The 21,377-nt window shown below is 46.2% G+C and overlaps 1 protein-coding gene across 1 annotated transcript in view; it reads left to right on the plus strand.

The window, feature by feature from the left end:
* The window catches only part of LOC138481743 (cancer-associated gene 1 protein homolog), a 947,940-nt gene that overhangs the window by 51,567 nt on the left and 874,996 nt on the right, over positions 1-21,377 (plus strand). The window contains exon 2 of the mRNA XM_069613838.1: positions 14,836-15,053. Coding sequence (XP_069469939.1) covers positions 14,836-15,053 — 218 coding nt within the window. The remainder of the gene's footprint in view (positions 1-14,835; positions 15,054-21,377) is intronic.

Consider the following 21,377-nt stretch of genomic DNA (forward strand, 5'->3'; position numbering starts at 1 on the left):
GGTATTGTATCTTGCTTTAAAAGTTTAATCACTCATCAGCAGTTCAACTTTACTTACGTTCTTTTATCACACGTGTTTTAACAATGTTAGTTCCAGCACTCGTCATACAATGTTGCTGCTTGCAACCTTTGCTTCAACACTTGCCGGTCTTGTATCGGTCTCCCCAACTCACCGGCTGTGTTGATTTCATTGATGATGCTTTGTTGTTGGAACCAAGGACAGTACCAAAGTGGCTGGCGCTTCTCCCTGCCTTGATTACTGACGCGGGAGGGCCCCGGGTTCCTCTGACACACAATGCAGGATTCTTCAGCCTAGTTCCTGGTCTGACGCTTTCTATTCTCAAGGTTTCATGAAAGTAACGGTTCCTTGTCGAAAAGGTCAAGGGAACTTCCCTCCTTGCGATCCAATTCTGTCTTGCCGTCTTTCTTTTTCTTTGAACCGCCATATTGCAACTGATGTTTCCTCATGTGCCTTGCCTTGCGCAAAATGTGCTCTCATGCTCCGCCTTTAATCTGTGTAGGGAAGCTTAATGGAAGTCAGGTGTGTGTGATGGTCAGTAATTGCCTGACCTAGCCTGACCATGGTATTGGGACACGTCAGGTACACGGCTCGGCTGTTTTCCCTCATCGTGGCAGTCTGTGTGAAAGTGTTCCTGTTGTAAAGGGGGGGTAGACTTCCTAAATATCCTACTTGGTAGGATGGGGTAAAGTTGTTAAAGGGAGGGGGATACTGCATCTCTCCATCTGGTGTCCCACTCCCACTCCCCAAAGACCTCTCACGCAGGTGATCCTCCCGCACTGGTCCACAACCAGGGGTCGACTGCCCTATAGGGAACTCTGGAGATTTCCCGGTGGGCCTGTGCAACCTGGTCCTCTTTTGTGTGGTATTTCCAAATGTTCTCATAGGAAAAGCATTAGGCTTGCTGAAAATGTGTCGTATGGGTCCACTTTGAACATTATTTCCAGGGCCTCTTTTGGTCCCCAGTAATTATTTCCCGGGCCTCTTTTAGTTCCCAGTCCACCCCTGTCCACAACCAGGAACTGGATCCAAAAGCGATGGCCGTGTCCTGGTCACCTGGATGACAGACCCCCAGGGACTAGCAGGTGAAACCCCTTCTGGTTTCTCACACCTCCGAGGAGCACATTCTCAGGGAGTTTTTGTGGGCACAGAGGATTGGCCCATGGTCATCATTGAATTGCACCTGGGATGTGGCTTGATTGTGTGCACTCTACAGGGGCAGGATTTTATGTAAAGTAGGATTGTGCCAGCTGGGTACATGCAGCCTCTTCACGTGCCCTTTGGCCAGCCATGCGCAAGGGTCGAGTCTGTGGGTGCGGGCAGGTGGCCAACCTGCATGTCCACTGGGACGCCCCACCGTGTGGCGACATTGTGTAGGACACATGCTGCCACAATGATCCTGCACACAACTGGTGGTGCATATAGCAACACACCACCAGAGTGGTCAAGGGAGTGGAAACGTGACTTAAGCACTCCGAATGTTTGCTCCACTATAACCCTAGTCGCTACATGGGCATTATTGTGCCTTAGCTCAGCTGGTGTGGTGGGATTCTGTATGGGCGTCATCATGAATGTGATCAGCGGGTATGCACTGATCCCCTGTAAATGTGTACATGATTGTCATTAACATTTGTTGGCAGTGTCTATTGGTCAGTGTGCAACGTGCATGCATGTGTGTGTCCATTCATACTCACCAATGAGCCATGCGTTCCCCTGTTTGCCGGCTACCAGGCTCTGGTGTAGTGGTGACCTCCAGAATATATAACTGTTGTGTGTGCTTCCTGGATAGTTTGCATACATTTCAGTTATGATGCCCTTGACATCGCACAGAACCTGAACATTGATTGAGTGCCAATGTTTGCGGTATATGTGCTCTGTCAATCTGGGGGGACGTAGCGCAACATGGGTGCAATCTTTTGCATCAAGCACTTGTGGTAAGTGCGTCACAGCATATAAGTCCTGCATTATTATTTGCCTCTCTGTTGGTGTTCTTGGCATATAGATGTGACGGCGCAGAGAAGGTCGTGCAGTTATGCACGCCAGCACCTGGTGTATGCAGCGTGACTGTATGGCCTGGGAGATACCGCCTACTATGGCAGTGGTCTGCTGGAAGGATCCAGTTGCCATGAAATGTAAGGCATTGAACACTCTGTAGGGGGCTAAGGGCATGGGAGCACACAGTGGGTTATGTTAGCCCATCTTCCCACTCCCTGACCAGGTCTAGGATGTTATGGGGGGGAACTTGTACCTGCCATAGACCTGGTCATCCAGCATCCCGAAAAGGGTGGTACTTGGGATAAATATCCGGGTCCTGGCCATCCTCCTCCTCCTGCGGTGTTTGTGCACGATCGCTATGACAAATGCTGGACTCATTGTGGCTGGATACGTTTGTTTGGTGTGTTTCGCATGCTTTATACGCATTTGTTACGATGCACATTGATGTTCACGCCTGCTATCAGGTGGCGGAAGTGTACCAGGAATTGCGTGAACTTTTTCATGACTTGACGTTCAGAGTTTGAATCCATGAATACGTATATATTAGCGCTCTTATGGGCGTGCAATTGCTTGACCGTGGACAGTCCCTCAACACTCCCACAATTACATGTGTTATTCCTCATTCTGCATGTTCCGCCCCCTATTTTGGTCGCTGCATAGGTCCAGCCCACACTCTGCTTGGAGTCTCGCACAAAGGCGTTCCTCGACTCGCAGAGACGTTTCGAGCCCCAGCAAACTCCACGCAAGTATTGGGAAAGTACTGCACATTCGATTCCATGAATAGACGAATGCAGATTTGCACGCAGTTTGGCGTGCAAGTACCTTATTTTCCGTGCAAATAATTTCATGAATCGGGCCCAAAATTATTAAAACATCTGTATAAGTAATATCTCAATATTACATCGTCTAAGAAGTTAATTAATATAGATACAGTATATAAAAGCAAATAAAGGTCACAATATCCTTAATACATTAGCACAGAGTCCAGAATGTACAGGCTTCATTTCCAGTAGAGTTAAAAAGTTATGGCCTCATTACAAGTGAGGTGGAACGGGTTAACGGGACCCTCTAAAGGAGGCGGACCCGTTAAATTCGTTCCGCCTCATTACAAGCTCCCCTCGCTGGACCCGGTAAGTAACGCCTGGTCAAACCAGGCGTGCTTACCGGGTCCCGCGAGAGGAAGAGAGAGCAAACAACGGGCTGCTCGTAATCGGACCGTTGTTTGCTCCCTCACCCATTCCAATTCAGCCCTATGGGAGCTGAAATGGGAATGGGGAAGGTCCTGGCCGGGTTCCTGGAGGGAGGAATTACCGGGCCCTCCGAACTCAGAATGGCCCGTAAATTCCCCATTCTGGGATACCGGAGCCAGACCCGATTTTGGCTGCAGTCATGCATCCAATAGCGGCATGGCTACCGCCAAAATCGTAATGAGGCCCATAGTCTTGTAAAAGAATCTATAGTTTGTATAGATGCTTTCTGGTTGCCAAATCGTGTTATATAACAGCATAACAGGGCATAGAAAAGAGTTCCACTCACTTTCCTTTGGGGAGCCCTAGGCCGCCCAATCAACTTCAATGACTGTCAGCACAGAAAGAAATTAATGTTGGTTCTATCACATTCCCCCCGGTATATCATATCTGAATCTCTGGGCATTGCATGGCTGGTTAGAGTATATAGCTGCCTGTCAATTCAAGTGATATGGGACTGAGGGATGTCCAAAACAACAATAATGGAATTCCGGGTGACTGCCTTGGGGGCCACCAACAGAGGAGCATGAGCAACATTTTGTCCCTAATCATTACATCTGCCCCATTGAAAGGGTGTCTTTTTTCAGTAGTGTGAACTTAATCAATAATAAAGACTCCCATATTGCAGTTAAGTCAGAGTGAGATTAAATAATTTGCCCAGGATCACACACTTTGGCTGATCAATGAAGCAGAGATGTTAACCCACTCTGCAATTTAAGCACTTGACCACACACCTTCCAAGCTTTACTTGGTACATATATTTAAGTTTTGGATTTCAAGTTATACAATAATACTGTCTTATAGAGTTTACTTGCAAAAAAAAAAGAAAACGCTGCAACGACCTGACATGTACATTTTTGTAGAAACCAAAAGAATGTCATTGCAGCTTTATTTTCCGCATCCTGAAAGGAAAACTATGAGTCCAAGAATGCGAAATAATGCAAGCCTGAAACTGTGCCTATTTAGCACCACTGTATTTTCTGCATTTAAAGATATACACTATAAGAAGTTGTGTCATAACTCAAGCATGGAGAGTCTTTGTCACAACTTTCCAGCTCGTTCTTATGCATGATGTTATGAACATTTGACTATTAACGGAAACATTTACTCTTTTTGCATGTGAAGCTAGTAGACAACAGAGATACAAACAAATCTTTAAAAGGGCACTGTATTATGTCACTCATTTTAACTGATTTTGTAGTTGATGCAGATTTTCTAGGCAACTGGTGCTGTGTCGGGTCATTCACTTGGAGATGTCCCACCATGCATAAGAAAGGCTCAGCCGATAACAAAAGAATTGGATTAGCAGGCCATTAAGGTGCTGCTGCAGAGCCCCAGAAGCTGTGTACGTTTCTCAGCCTGGCCATGACTTTGGAAATGGGCAGTGCTTGCTCTTCGGAGCTCAGTTGATTTTAAATTTGGCTCAGTGCAGCCAGGCTGCGTTTTGTGAACCTTTGAAGTAAAGGTACGTACTTCAAGATAGAAATGAACTTGTGGTACGATGTACCAATTATTTGAATTATATTTCCACCGCTGCCATGAACCCATTCCTAACCAACTTACCTGCCCCGCCCTCCACTTAACCTGCCTCCCAGCATGCTATTCCAACCTCCTGCCAAAAACAATATCCCTCATTGTTTAAGAAACGTAGCCGGTCATTAGTGTTCATGTCAAGAAATACCAGCTGGTATTGCACTTCCAGGTAAACATGGCCGCTCGATCAGCTGTTGATGAGAGGTCCATTGTCTTTCCCGGTCTGAGCCACTGTGATCCCTTGGCTTTAATTCAGCGACCTTGCTCTATTGTACCTGGGCAGACCAAAAGTTCATAGTCAGCAGTTTAGGCACAGTCCAGTTCATGATAGGCAAGCATTGCCTAGGGCAAATAGGGGTAATGGGGTACTGTAACCAAAGCCCGCTCGGAGTGAAAGGACAAAGTAAATAACAAGCCGATGATGCCGTAATGGTGGGGTACCTTTTTTACCTGAAATAGAAAACCCTTGTTCCCACCCCCTCCCTTCATGCTGTGCCCTGTTTGGCATTTTCAATTTTTTATTTCATGAATTCGGGGTCTGTATTTTTTCCCTCCACACCCCTTTACTAAATGCCCTGCTTAATGCCTACCAGGGAAGTACTAGAAGAAAGGAAACCAAAAGATCAGAGAGTTTTTGTATGTCGATGGTGTGAATGTCAAAAGGAAACCCTACAGCAAATAATTACGGCTACCCCGGTTCGAAGTCTCAGAGAAACAGATGGATGGGTAAATCTAGTGAGAAATTTACAACCAGAACAGCTGCCGAATGGTGGGCGTCCATCCTCTTCGGGGAGAGCATTACTATGACTGGGTATCTAGACTTTAGATCGAAATCAAATTCATCTAAGACCTTTCCATCGAATTTTATTCAATGAAAATACTTTCCATCGAAATGCATTTAATTGACTGAAATTTGATGAATATTCAATGGATTTTGTTTAATTTAAAATTAGGGTTAGGGTTAAGGTAAGGGTAGGGCAAGGGTAAGGGTAGGGCAAGGGTAAGGGTTAGGGCAAGGGTTAGGGTTAGGGCAAGGGTTAGTGTAAGGGGTAGGGCAAGGGTTAGATTTAGGGTAAGGGGTAGGGCAAGGGCTAGAATTAGGATTACGTTTAGTGTAAGGGGTAGGGTAAGGGTTAGAATTAGGGTAAGGGGTAGGGCAAGGGTTAGGGTAAGGGTTAGAATTAGGGTTAGGGTAAGGGGTAGGGCAAGGGTTAGAATTAGGTTTAGGGTTAGAGTAGGGTTGGGGGGTGTCTTGGGAGTGGGGAGGGTTTGGGGGGAACCCCCGCCAAAAAAATAAAAAGCAATGAAACGTTACATGAAGCTGGCCAGTGCCACATTCCTTTGAAGATTTCAGCACTGGACAGCACCATGTATCGTTTTAACGTTACAAAAAAATGCATCCAAATGCTATTTTTTACATTTAAAAGTCCATATCCATCGAAACTTGTCCATTTCTATATTCGACGGACAGGTTTCGATGTATATGCACTTTTACATGTAAAGGATAGCATTTCGATGGATTGGCATTCAATGCATTTTCATTGATGGATTTGCATTTCGATGCATTTCCATCGATGGAAAGACCATAAACCCTATGACTGTAGCTGTGCTAGGGTACATGAAAGAAATGTTGTATGCAGATTCTTGAATCGATTCTTGAATTTACTCTATCAACGGAGATGCCATCTTTTTCTCATTAAGGATATATTTTTATTATATTACGTTTTTAAGATTTGTTATCAATCTTTCTTGCTTCCTAATTGAAAGTGTTGCTTTTTTCACCTTTCTTCACTCTTCTCTTTTAAAAAAAAAATGTCTTTGTCTTCTTTCTTCTACTTCTCTTTAAAATGATTGTACTGTTTCTGTTAAAAAGCTTAAGGTTTTCAATTGTAAAACCAAATGCTGAATAAAAAAAATAAAAAAAATATCTGCCATCATCCCTTTCAGCAATTTGGTCAAGGATCTCTCTGTTCCCCACAAGCATCTTCAATGAGGCCACTCTGTTTTGAAGTTTTGAATTTCTTCCTTTCACCTCTCCGACCTGGGATGAGACCTTCTGGAAGTCCTGCTGCAATATAGATTAATCTATCCTTGTAGATCTGATCTTTGCCTCCAGGATGACCTGTGAAATCTTAATGGCTTTCAGTATTTCCCAAGGCTGTCATACGCTGGGATTACGGCTTTGTTTTCCATTGTCGCCCAACTTTTGCTTCTCTCCAAGCTCGAAGGTGTCTTCAGGGCACAGTTGTCCATCTGGCTTTATTTAGAGGAATTTGCTTCTTGAACCTTACTCATCCTTGAATCCTTGGAGTATGGCCATACAGTCAAACATACATTTTACTCTGCCAACATGCTTACTGGAACCTCTCAAATCCCAATCGTGATAAGGAAGGAGAAAGGCCTCCCCCATGCCTAGCTTGGTTGGAACCTGGCCCTATCACCCCAAGTGCCGCCACAGGCTTGGTTTCCGCGTTATAATTTTCTCCTTCACTTAGCCATAGATTGTAGTTCACTCAGCAGTAGGGATTCAAGCATTGATCCAGGTAAAAAGATCCTGCAAGACCCCTCCCACCAGGCACAGCTCTCCACAGTGAGGCAGCCACCCATGCCCCTTCAGTCCCTAGCCCACTCACACCCTCCTCCTTGTTAAGCCACTAGTGGGAATAGCATACCCATGGACAACCCCACAGAACCAGAGGACTGCGCAGAGCTGGTCTATCCACAACTCAGTTTTCACCAGTACCCCAAAGTCATGCTTTGCCAGCACTCCTTCAAATCTGTCATGGACATAGCCACAACCAAGGGTTTCTGAGCATCTATGCACCTGCTTGTCTTTTTTACAGCATTGCATTCTCTACTCCCATGGTCTATAGTGGGGCAACCCAACCCCCTCAGCAGCTCCACTGTCTATAACTGCTGTGCCCCCCCAACTTTCACCCCTACACAGGCTGTTGATCCCCACTAGGGCTCTCCTCTCTGCGCCCGCCTCAGCCTACTAGTATCCGGTCACCCATTCACAAGGAAGGGACACGGAGGCGACCGCACACACTAAGCATGCTCCTCTGCACATTGGACAACCTGGCACCCTCTCCATTGCACCTCCAAAGGTTGCCTTCCATACCAGCTTCTTCCAGAACATGTTAGGCCTCTTGCTTCAGCATCCGCACCCCCCCCACTGATGCTTTGTTCGATTACTGCCTTTTTGATTTACTTTGCGAGCACGGGCTACCGAGGATTGGAGGGTAAATTTTATGCATAGCTGTGGACTAGGCAGGGACACCAGAGCCAGCTTACACCACTGGCACCCACCTTCACTCTGCCTGGTGCCGTTATCAGCAGTATGGCCATTGCATATAGGATAAAAGATAGATAATTGTATTGTCGGCATAATATTACATTGCGCCATTTTTATTGTCACAGCATGAACAGAATTTGTTTACTGGCACATTAATTCTGAGGCGAATTATATACCTTAGTATGATGTCTTTAGGGCAAATATTTCTCATGATGCATCCATGCTATTACCACCACATGGAATGTTTGTTGTACTACACCACTCTTTTAGCATATATTTCACACATCTTTGATGTTCCATATTAGGAACTATACACTGAATGAATAAGAGGTACAGTGGCCAGTGGATGTGTGATCACATACACTGTCAATATCAGGCAGTTCTAACTCCTCCAAACTCTCACCGGATACTTCAGCAGGACTTAGAACAGTTTCTTCCTTTCCTGTCTTCTTCTCCTTTCTCTTCTTTCTGGTCCTTGCATTCCTTGCAGAGGAAGGGTCTGTTCCTCTCAGCAGGCACCTTGCCTGACCGAAAAAACCACAGCCAGGACCAGGGGGCTGCCGAGGAGACAGATCAAATAAAGGCGGAAAAGCCACATAGGCAGAAAAACCTCCTTAGAGCAGGATCCTTCTGCCGTATCAGAGGTGGGAAAAGTCCCAAAAAGCAAAGTAATGATGTTTCCGTATCGTGTAGGACTAACTGCTGAGGGTGGCGATTGGTCCACACGGTGAAAAGGCAGAAGCAGGTAAGAATGCCGTGAGCAAGGGAGAGCCAAAGCAAAGCCTTAATGCAGACAGCAGAAGGGAGTAACAAGAAAGGAGGGAAACAGGAGGCGAAAACAGAGGAGTGCATAAGCGGGAAAGAAAGGGAGCAAAATACCCAAACCGAAGGAGAGGGTTGCAATGCTCCGAGTGACGCGTAGGGAGGATATTTATCGCAGCGCAGCGCCATTAGGAAAAACGGACTAGAGCACTACTTACGTACACGAGTAGAGCGTACAGGCACACCTGGAAGGGAACATCCAATGCCGCCAAAGCGGGCAGTGTCTGTGCATGACACACACACACACCCACACTGTGACAAGGCATAGACTGCCCTTGTCAATAGAAAGAGGGAGACAGGCCCCAACTCTAGAAACCCCCACATGCCTGTATGTATACATGCCAGGATCTTCTTCCCTTTTGGATGAAAGCAGGGACCCAGTGAGAGGGAGCATCACCATAGTCTACAGGAGCAGAGGAGCCGGGGAGGACAGTGTAGTAAAGAAGCTGTCCACCTACTCAGAAGCTGCACAAAGCTGACTGAGTGTCCTAAGACTGGGGCACAGCCACTGAGGAGCACAACATCAGCACCTTGAGGAGGAAAGAGGAAGCTGCCGCACCCCAATGCAATGACACCCGGGGTCATGTAACACATCCACATTAAGTTATCGAGCCAGTGTGTACATGGGGAACACTCCCAAACATCAGCGGCAAGGAAGTGCCCAGAAACCCTTTCCTGGCTTGAAAGACTTACTCTAACAAACTTTCAGCCTGGGGACACAACCAGGAAAGCCACCCCTCTCGTCCGCTAATGTTGCCGCTCTGCGGCAAGCACAGAGAAATGGGGTGGAACTTAAACCCCCTTTTGATACAGCTTGGAAGCAGGCATAGATTGGCCAGGGAGAGATGACACATCCCTAGAATGGGGAATATAAGCAGGGGACAAGAAATAGGAAGTGTGGGTTATCTGGGTGAGGTCAGCTGTGAAGGTGAAAGTGGACCAAGAGACCAACAGCAGTAGGAACCGCAGCAGCGTGAGGGGCACACTTATCTATCAAATGAGGTATTGGCTCTGGAGTGCCAGGGGGTTCTGCAGTAATAGTGTGAATACGGGTTAGACCAGTGTGTAGAGAAAGTAGTGTAAGGAGTGAATGTGAAGTGAATGATACAGAGTGAGAAGGGTGTATGTGTAGTTGTGGGAGGGAGAATGTGGTGGTACTAGTGATGTAATGGAAGCAGCAGTAGTAGTGTGGTTGGGGGATTAGTATTAGGCTGGTGCTAGGAAGGTAACATCAACGGATGGAGGGGGGTACTAGAAGGAGCGAAACATTGAAGGACAGAAAGTAGAGTAGAGTGGACAAGCTGAGCGTGGCATGAGCAAAACTGAATCGAACAGAGCAAGTGCAAGGCACAATTCCAAACCCTGTTTAGAAGACTAATCCATGGAGAGAGGAGCAACAGTCTGGGAAGTCCCAGAGGGAGTTAGATAGCCTGCAATTAGGGAAAACATTTTTTGTGACAGCCAGATATTAGACAGTAGGGGGTTACCGATCCCTAGTACTAACCAGGGATTAGGGACACCTGAAGAAGGGAGGCAGTCCCCAGAAGAACAGGAAAGAGGGACGGCCCTATGGCCCACAAATAAAAAATAAACAGATCTTTCATTCTCAGAGTATTGCGTGCCATTTGTTACAGAGGTCCACCTACACCCAAAGAACAGACGAAATCCCAGCAGAAGGAAGAGAAGTACTGCGGTTCAGGTAGGGCTGGATGTCTTGAGTCTTAGCCCTGTATTGGAAGCCTTCAACAGCATCCCTGGGTCAGGGGCCCAGCAATATCTCCCACTGACGTCGGTTGGCCCGAAGAAAGCGTCACCCTGAACTTAGAACCAAGGAAGAATCTCTTTGGATAGGTGCTTGAGGCATAGTCAATGTCGTTGGAAGTTCTGCCAGAGTGGCTTTCGAACAGTGGAGGAAACCCTCTGCCTGGAAGGCGGATGACGAAATAGAGGATCTGGTAGTTATCATGTGGACATCTAGTATCCCAAATCCAATACCCCCCTCCCGTACAATGGAAGTTCTGCTGAGAGCCCTCGTAGAAGGAGAAACGACTATTATCCGTCAACACAAAGAGACTCTAGTCGCCTCATCTGCCTTAGTGATGGCAGATGAGAGCAGCCAGTGATACTCCTGACAGTCCTACAAAAGCTCGGCACCGGGGAAGACCTATGAAGAGGTGAAAGAGATGCTGGTTTTATAACAGTTTATAGATTATCTCCCCCCATACTTACAGAAGGTAATCCAGCATTTGCATGAGCCTACATTGGAGGAAGCCATTCAAACAGCCAATGCCCATCAGAGGGCTATGTCTGTTCAAGAGTTCGGGACGAATCCCAATAAGCCAGCCGAGCCACGACCGTCTAGCAGAGGAAGAAACTAGAGCCCATTAGTCACAAGGCCAATACCCTCGTCCTCGACTACCAAGGAATCCTGACCCCAACCAGTGACCCCCCCATTGGCTCACAGAGGATGTAATGCGTGTGGGAAGCCGGGGCACCTGACCACAGTGTGTCTGGAAAACTCAAAAAGGAACCAATAAAGATTGGTCTCCTACAGGGTGGACTCCATCTAGCCCAAGAACTGCAAGCTCCCCCAAGGGCAATTTAGGAACAACCAGTGCCCAAGCACCTGGTCGACCTGTTTTCAGTGGAAGAGGCAGAGCTAGAACCAGAGGCCTGGGCCATGTGCTCCACAGGCAAAACCAATCGGAAATTCCACTTTTCAGTAAAAATCAAGGGGTTCCGAGCAAGAGCTCTCTTAGATTCAGAAAGCAAGAGGCCAGCTGTATGGGCCAATATTATCACCAGGGAGAACTAGACCCATTGAAACCTGTACAAATCATCTGTGTCTACACAGTCACCTATCTATACCCAGAGAGTACCCTAACTGTACGGGTACTCATCCACGCCATCCAAATATCCATGATCGTGATGCCGGAACTCCATGGGGAAGTCTTACTAGGCATAGACTTCCCACTTTTTGACCATTGTCTCAGAGAGGTTCAAGCGATGCCAAATTGTCTTTCCGGTGGAGAGGCCAGACAGACATCAAGCAGGGACAGGGCAAGGAACCCAAGGAAGGGTGGAGGTGTGTGACATGGCTGACCCCCCCCCGTGCCTGTTTGTTTGCATGTAGACACTTACCTTCTGTCTGGTCTCAAATGTCGAGTAGTCATCTCCTTCCCTTTTCGGGGACCAGTGGAGACCCATTGAGAAAGACCATCACCACAGATCAGGAGAGCAGAGAAGCCCAAGAGGAAGTGGAGGACAGAGGCCGTAACAGTAGGTTCTGACCTTGTATGGTTCTGCACACAACATTTTCCGTTTCTAAATGCGGGAGCAGTCTGCCAGAGATGCGGTCATACCTGCCTACCGGGGAAGCTGCGAGAAACAGACAGAGATCCCTGGGACTGGGCAGCATCCACTGAGGAGCGCTGACTACATCGGCACTCTGGGGAGGACGGAGAAAGCTCCTGCGCCCCAGTGCACTGACAATATTGGCCATGCAACATCGCCAGATGATGAGCCCACATTTACTCAGCAAGCCCCCCTCCACCTAAAAATCAGGGACCAGGAAGGGTCCCAGAAACCCTTTCCTGGCCTGCAAGACTTACCCATAAGCACTGTCAGCCTGGGGACACAACCAGAAATGCTACTCATTCCTAGCCGCAATTCTTTCCATTTTGCCACAAACGCAGAGAACGGGGCAGAGCTTAAACCCCTTTTTGAAACATTCCTCTTCAGACACAAACCCAAGGGATGGGAGACAAGCACCGGCTGGCCAGACAGAGATAACCAGTCCCTAGCAGGGGCTGGGGTATTAGAAGGGACAGGAAAGCAGGAAGTGTGGGTTATTTGGATGAGGTCAGCAGTGGAGGTAGACCAAGAGTTCAGCAGGAGGAAGGAAAAAGCAACGGTGTGTGGGGAAAACCTATCCAGCAGATGGGGTATTGGCCCTGAAGAACCAGGGGGTTCTGCAGTGTGAGTATGCGTGTGAGATACGTTTGTAGAGAAAGTAGTGTAAGGAGTGAATGTGAATGGTACAGAGTAAAAGAAGGGCATATTTGTAGTAGCAGCAGGAGGAGTGTAGTATTGAGAGGAGTGTAGTATTGTGAGGAGGAGTGTAATATTGGGAGTAGGAGTGTAGTAGCGGGCAAGGAGTGTAGTATCGGGAGGTAGAGTAGTATTAGGGAAGAGTAGTATCGGGAGGAGGAGTGTAGTAGTGGTGTGGAGGAGCTAGTGGTAATATTGATGTGGAGGAGGGAGTAGTTGTAGGGTGGTGGGAGGAGAGGTAACATCAAAGAGTGTTGATACCCCAAAGACTAGTCTAACTGCTGCATTCTGTGCTTTTTGTAACAGATGGATTTGTTTTGCAGGAGACCCAGCGAGCAAGCCATTGCAATAATCCAGCTTTGAATTCACTAGGACTCCTACCACTATGGCACAGTCTTTCTCAGGCACATAGGGAAGAGCCTGTCACAGCAGCCGTAGGTTATAAAATGCTGCCTGGACTTTGGCGGAAACCTCCCCGTCGCAACCCATGTCTCTTTGCCCAATGCACCCCAAGTGTTTTACTTTGGACACATACTTCAATTCTGAGCCCAGAAATGAAGGTGGAGGGGGGCTGCTGTTCACCTCCAATAGGTGTTTTGGTCCGAAAAGGATCACCTCGGTCTTGCTTGGGTTGAGTTGTAGCCAATTAGACGCCATCCATGCCCCGATTTCTTCCAAACACCAACCCACCCTGATGAGGGAGTCTTCTACATCATCAGGCCTGATGTTCAGCTGAGTATCATCAGTGTAAGATTGAAAACTGATATTATGTTTTCTCAGAATGTCCATTAGTGGGCGGAGGTACAGGTTGAACAGGAGTGGGGAATGTGCAGAGCCCTGTGGGACCCTGCAGGTTTGTGGGAGAGTTTCTGACAAAAAGCCCCCCAACTGCACTCGTTGTCCGTGCCCGTTCAGAAAGGAGGCAAACCATTCAAGATCACTCTCTAAAATATTTCCAGTGGTTTTTAGACATTCCAATAGGACATTATGAGCCACAATATCGAAAGGTGCGGGTAGGTCGAGCATTACGAGGAGGGATAGTTTACCATCATCACCTCCTCATAATAACTTGTCCCAAACCGCGATCAGCACCGTTTCGCTACCAGATTTAGGCCGAAATCCTGATTGTAGGGGCTCTAAAAAGCCCTTGAGTGAACCTGAATTCATCAGAGCAAGTGCAAGCCACAATTTAAGACCCCTTTAGAACACTAATCCGTGGAGAGATTAGAGACAGTCTAGGAAGTCCCTGAGGGAGATTTGATAACCTAACATAATTGGTGACACCCAGATATTAGACAGTAGGGGTTACCAACCCATAGTACGAACCAGGGATTAGGGACGTCTGAGGAAAGGAGGGAGCCGATGGGAGACAAGAGGGAGAGGGACGGCTCTAGGGCCCACAAATCAAAAAATATACACACTTGTACATTAGATTATTTTGTGTCATCCGTGACAATTCATGCACACACACACACACCCACAGCCTCCCAAGATAACTGAAGGACCAGGCTCCTCAAACCATAATACATTTCAAGACTAATTGTTCCATGTGCAGACCCATTGGCTTAACTGGAGCGTGTTCTGTCATCAAACAAGCAGACATCATCATCAAAAGCATTTTAGTGCACTATGCTAAATTTCAAAGCCTAGTATTTCAACACTCTACAGTCATTTCTGAAATAAACTGTCTCTTGTGTTTATCTTGCATTTTCAAAACAAGACTTTCATCTGTGAACAAATGAAAAAGTGTGTTCAGTTAGCCCTGTGTGCTTTGCAGGGATGGGATTGATCGGGATTGAGGGAGAACTGGTCTCAGGATATTCTAATATGAGCTCTCTGTTAACAGTAATAAAATAAACATTCATTCTGTTTTAGGAATGTTCCAGAATCTGGGATTTAAAGAGGAAGACAGTCAGCGGTCTGTGGCTTTTGGTGAAATTAGTAAATCTGAAGAGAATGCTTGCACCCAAGAGCCATTAGTGATCACGCCGGAAGAAGAACTCAGCTCCCTCGGTAGCTGCTCACAAGATTTGCCTCATGGAGACTCTTTATTTGAGTATGAAAGCAGTGTTCTTGCCTCTGAGATATCTCAGGTATGTCTCTTACAAAGTGTAATGGTAATGCTAATGGGTGGGGCGAAGCCAGTAAGAAGAGAACCGGACAATGAAATTGATCCAAGGTCCAGAAATGTGTGGGCATCATGTGCTAGGGGAAGGTTGTTTCTTATGCAATCAGTCTAGTAGCTGCTCAATAATACTTATATCTTTGTCTCCTTTTTTCATTTTTCAAGATTAACAAGCAAGTATTTAAAAATATTTTTCTGCACCATGTCAAATATGTTTTGACACCAGATGTTCCTTACCGTATTGGGCTATATAACTAATGCAGCAGAATGTGTACTGTGTTGTTTCTTCTGTGTAATGGTTGTAGTTCTGAATGCATCCAATTTTGATTTTCTTGGTTTCAGCCGTGGTATTTTAAGTCCATTTTGTCATTCATAAGCAAGAAAAGCACCAAGAAACAGTGACATTTGCAGATTTTAAGCAGCATAGTATAAGTAGCAACCCAACCTATCTTTGTTGGGAGTCTAACTGCTAATTTGCTCCACATTTTATGATTCCTGTGCTTTCTCCATGAAATCAATACATTGGGCCTCATCATGAGTTGGGCGGTAACAGCACTACCGCCAAACCCCCCGGCGCTAATAGCGCAGGATCACGGGTTTGGGGGAACGGGTATTCCCCATTCCCCATTGGGCTCAATTGGGAATTTTTGCGCTCTTACCGCCGGCGGATTTCCCGCCGGTGGTAATAGCGCAAATTTTCGGCGGATTTCCCCCAGCTCAGAGCTGGGGTGAAATCCGCCGGAGCCCTGATTTGGCGGACCCTTAAATCCGGCAGTAATAGCGCTACCGTCGGATTTAAGGGTTACCGCCAAACTCGTGATGAGGCCCATTGTTTCCAATGCCCCTCAGTAGAAGATTAAAACATTTTGCTGATTACATCTCGAAATTTCACTTATTGGATTTCTGAAAATGGACAAGTTAAAGTAAGTGTCCTTTCATCTGCTTCATATTTCAAATGGGATGGCATAAACATAGAGAACAAAAATGTTCTTTCTGTGAGCAGGCTGGTGGTATTGAATTAAAACACTGAATGTTTCTTTATTTTGGGCAAAACCCATAAAACGCCACACATACTACCAAAGAGAACAATTGGATGCTGTCCATTATACATTTATAATAAAATCCAAATAAAATTCCAAACTGAAAGTAGTAGATATATATATTTATTCCACTAAATACCTATGTGTTTTTCTCATATTATGTCCCTTGAATAAAAGTCAAACTCGTGGCCCAACACTCCTAAAGTCATTTGGAAAAAAACATAAAACAGTCTTGGCCTATTTAGAGACGATATTTACAATTTTCCTTCCAAGCAGAAATCCATAAACAATTCTTCAAAGAGGCTTATTTATGAAAAAAGTCATGCTCATGTGCCATTTTTATTTTGTATTTATTTATTTCATTCTTAGATTGTGCAACATGCCCATAGGCCTCGGTGCACACGAACAAGACACACAACAATACAAAACATAATCTTGGGTAAACAAAACAAAAACAGAAGGGATACAGAATACCAAAGGTTTATCGATGGTGCACTATCAACTTCAAATCAGAGGTTGGAGAAATAATTACAATTTGCCAGGAAAAAAGCAAGATTACTGTGGCCGCAGCCAATAATTATGCAATCCCTATTACCATGCCTACACCACTCCTTCAACTTAATCCTACGCAAAACCTTCAAATCAAAACCTCTAATTATCCCTGGACCAGTTCTTTCACGAAGACAGGCCATCACCTTATTCCTGAGGGCCTCTCTGGGTGCCGGCTTTACAGGGGACATAGCATTAGTAATGATAATGTTTCTTGGATCTAGAACAAGCTCTCCCAGTGACTTATCAGCAATATGTGGCATCTGTGATTTCCTCAGTCAAACAGTCCTGAAGGGGTTGTGGTGATTTTGGTACAGACTCCAAGAGCAACACATGATGAGGCTGTGCCCAGGACCACATCCACTGGAGCCCTACCCATTAGAGACACCAAATGTAGAGAATAGCTTAGGAGTAGGGAGATGCTGTATCACATCTTCAGCTATCAACGGCTTGAAGGTATTCATGTCACCTAACTCAGTCTGGCTACTGTTATCCTTGGCAACAACAAAGTCACATTCTTGCTGGAAAGTTTGGCATCCCACATTAACCATATCAGCAGGCCAAAGTGTATCCGTTCGACATGTATTATCCACCATAACAGGGAGAACCAATGTGGCGACTTTGTCCAACAAATCCAACCATAAGCAAAAATCATGATGACTTCTACATTGTTGTAGATCGGCGGCTATTCTTTCCTTTGCTAACTGTCATTGGGGAGAGCTAAACTAATCCATCTCGACAGGATGTTCATAATTGGCTCCCGGAATTTCCACGGACGAGGTCATTATATTCTCCCCTGTATCAGACCATGCCTGAGGGGACATAGGCATCACCTCACACATTGTACTCTGTCTTGTCAGGACTATCTTTCAGGAGGATGTATCATCAATCAACCAATTGCATTTCCTTCCATGTGTGATTGAGCCCTCTGCCCCAGCAGCGCCAGCCACACTGCGCAGCCGCAATGTGCTACCGCCCACTGCAGAAGAGAGCAAATGGAGCCCAACAAGCACCAGGCAGGATGTGAACAGCTCACCGTTCTATAGCAGCTTTCCGGCCACTAGACTCTGCACAGCCCCACAGCAACACAGCTCGGCTCAGCCAAGCGAGGCAGTTGGGAGCAAAGCATGCCGCAGACCGCTGGCAGCAGGCAGCGAGAAGAGCGACAGACTAGAGGAAAAGACCCGTGAACGTAAGGAACGCGTAGGCGTTCTCAGTCAGACAGCCAGCCATCAAGCCGCACCCTTGCAGGCTGCTTCCGATTAGCTGTTCGTACTGGGATCACTATGCCTCGAATAGACCATTAAACCGTAATCCCAATCTTTAAAGTTATTTTGAGGGACAGTTAAAATTGCCTTGCCTCTACCAAGAATCAGAACAATGGCTGCAATTATTCTTTAACATTTCCTGATTCTCTGTTTTAGTATACTAGAGATCCCTTCTTCTGGAGGTGATGAAACTTTTATCAGCCTTGAGAGAATTATCTACCCAGAACCAGAAAGGTTGTAGCAATGGGAAATACTTGAAACTCTAGGACCATTGATGTTAATCCATACATCCTCCATTATTTTCCCAGCTAAAATGGCATGAGGATTACAAAGAACAGAACACCACAACAAAACTGGTTGCAAAGAGACATCATCCTCAATAAGGGACTGGCCTAGCTCAATTTATAAGGCCACATTTGGCGCAGATCTTGGTATGCCCAGAATGCTTTTGAGAAAAGAATCTTCTACCTTCTGCATATAAGTGTGCAATTCACAGTCCCAAATGTTCATCCCAAAAAGACTAATTGCCAGTGATTTCTCTAAATCTATATGCAAAATGACCTTCACACGTTGGTGGTCCATGAATTTTATAAATCGCAGAATACGACATGGTCGACCATCACACACTACTCACCCTCCTTGTGCGCAGTAGGGGCTTTTCCGGCACCATGAGGAAAAGGTTCACATCCTACCTGGCAGACACCAGGCTGTCCATAAGAGCTCCCTCTGGACTGAATGCTGTCCTATCACTTGTACAGTACCTTAGAGTTCCATATTCTCTCTGGCCATCCCATCTGGGCTTACTCCTCTACCCTAACATCGTGATACACCAGTACAAAGGAGATGCACAGTTGTATCTAAAGGTCAAGGGTCCACAAGATTACGCTCGCCTTTGTTCATTACTTGAAATTATTCAAATGTAGATGACAAGTGCCTAGCTAAATCTTAACCCCATCAATACCAAATTCATACCCCTGAGCCACCCCACGAGGCAGGAACCCTCTAAAGGGTGACAGAATTAATTCCACTTGGACAGGTTCAAGCCTCTACTCATCCATTCAGCAGAATCCCTAGGCTTCATTGTAGATAGCAATCTATCACCTATCCTTCCAAAAACACATTGCAAAAAAGGCTGAAATGGCTTGGCATCAGATCTTGCTACTCCGCAAGATCAAGCCCTTTCTCTCACCACAGGATTTTCGAATGGTTGTGCAGATCCTAGAGATCTTGCATAACGACCTCGTTGCAGGGATGCTTGCTGCTTACCTGGCCACGCTCAACAGCCCACCATGCTGCGGCTCACCTCTTCACCAGCTCCTGGAAATGTGACCACATCATGCCCACCCTATCCCTCTGCAAATTACACTGGTTCTCCATCTCAGCTATGAACTGGTTCAAAACCGGTAGCCTCACCTACAAGGCAACAACCACTGGTACCCGGGCCTACCTGATGGCCAAACTAAAAACATCAGGCAGCACACATTAACCTCGAGAAAGACCATCTGCAGACTGGAAACCATGCTGACTCACAAAGAGAAACATAGGAAACAGTCCTTCTCATCTACACTCTGGTCGCTTATCTAAACAGGTAAGCACTGGGATCGTTATAACCAGACCTTCACTGAAAGGCCAGAAAGGCCTGAGCCGACAAGAACGTAACCACTAGAGCTGCATCCTCTATTCCCCTCACAGCAAGCACTCTCTATGCTTTCAAACATCCACAATCATCTCTCCCTAATGCAGCTGTTGATGGGAGGGGTAATTACAAATACCACTTAATGAAGATCAATGCAGTGATACAAATAGTACTGCTAACTGATCACCAGCTTAAACCTGATGAAGGTACTGACCTGAGCAGTGTTAATAGTATTTATAATTGAATGTGAGCGTGAATTTGAGAAAAAAATACACCAATGGTGTATCAATGTTTTGTTATTGTTTATTATTAGTCACTTAACTGATTGGCACGTGGACAAGCGCTGCACCATTTGTTGGGATAGGGAGGAAGGTCTGATCGCAAAAGTGTGCTTTTATTATAGAGACGATCTTGCTAGATGCAACCAGTGGATGTGATATTAGTGCTTATAGCCCCTTTCAAGATCATCTAAGGGGAGGTGAGGAGCATAAGATGGACTCTTGGACAGGGTGACAAGTGTGCCATCCTATGCTATGTCGCTTAAAGCTTTTAGAAGCATGAGAGGAAACACAAGGGGGCTCATGTTCTTCAAATTTGTAATTTGACAGCCGGGAGCTGTTATGTTTACACTGTAACGTAAGCTGCTCACTGCCGCCAGATTTTCATAATTTGTACTGCAGGGTGCAAATGTAAAGGACAAAAGGCAACGCACAAGCGTGTACGCCACCTTTTGCCCTTCACATTTGCACTCTGCAGTGCAAAGTGAGTAAACGCTGCCTAGTATGCTGGTATGCCAGGCAGCGTTTACTTTGTTAAAGCCATGGCAAGCGGCACTCACAAATGAAATGAAACATGTTGGGCAGGGTTTCATTTCAACTTGGAACATTGCTTACCGTGCGTACATGGTAAGCAGTGATCTCAATTGAAATTAAATCCTCACCGACATGCTTGCATGTCGGAGAGGGTTTAATTGTCATTGTACATGCTCTCTGCCATGCTCGCTTGGCAGGGAACATGTACAATGGATCTCTATGTGGTCTGCCTGGTTTATGCACCAGCACCCCATAGGGAACTCCAGAGTTTGTACCAGCATGAAAAGATGCTGGAGCAGTTGTATGGCGTGTACGCCGCCTTTTGCCCTTCACATTTGCACTCCGGAGTGCAAAGTAAGTTAACACTATCTGGCATGCCGGCATGATAAGCAGCATTTACTTTTGTTTGTGAGTTCTGTTTGCCGTGCGCGCATGGCAAGTAGCGCTCACAAATTAAATTAAACCCTCCTGACATGCTCGCATGTAGGGGAGGGATTAATTTCAACTGGGAACACTGCTCACCATGCATGCATGGTAAGCAGTGTTCCCAGTTAAAATTAAGCCCTCCCCGACATGCAGGCATGTCAGGAATGGTTTAATTGTCATTGTACACACTCCGTGCATGGCACCGAGCGTGTACAAAGTATCACTATGGGGTCCACCTGCTTTATGGTGGTGCATAAAGCAGACGAACCCCATAAGGATCTCCAGCGTTTGTGCTGGCATCAAAAGCCACATTTTCACTCCGCAGTGCAAAGTGAGTAAGCGCTGCCTGGCATGCTGGCATGCCAGACAGCATTTACTGTTTGTGAGTGCCGCTTGCCATGCTCGCATGGCAGGGAGCGTGTACAACGACAATTATAATAATCCATCCCGACATGCTTGCCAGCGAGGGCTTCATTTTAATTGGGAACACTGCTTACCATGCGTGCAGTGTTCCCAGCAGAAATGAAATTCTTCTCTATCCTTGCTTGCATATGCTTCTGC

The sequence above is a fragment of the Ambystoma mexicanum genome, chromosome 5p (genome assembly GCF_040938575.1).
Source record: "Ambystoma mexicanum isolate Mex_15411 chromosome 5p, UKY_AmexF1_1, whole genome shotgun sequence".
NCBI classification, from domain to species: Eukaryota; Metazoa; Chordata; class Amphibia; order Caudata; family Ambystomatidae; genus Ambystoma; species Ambystoma mexicanum.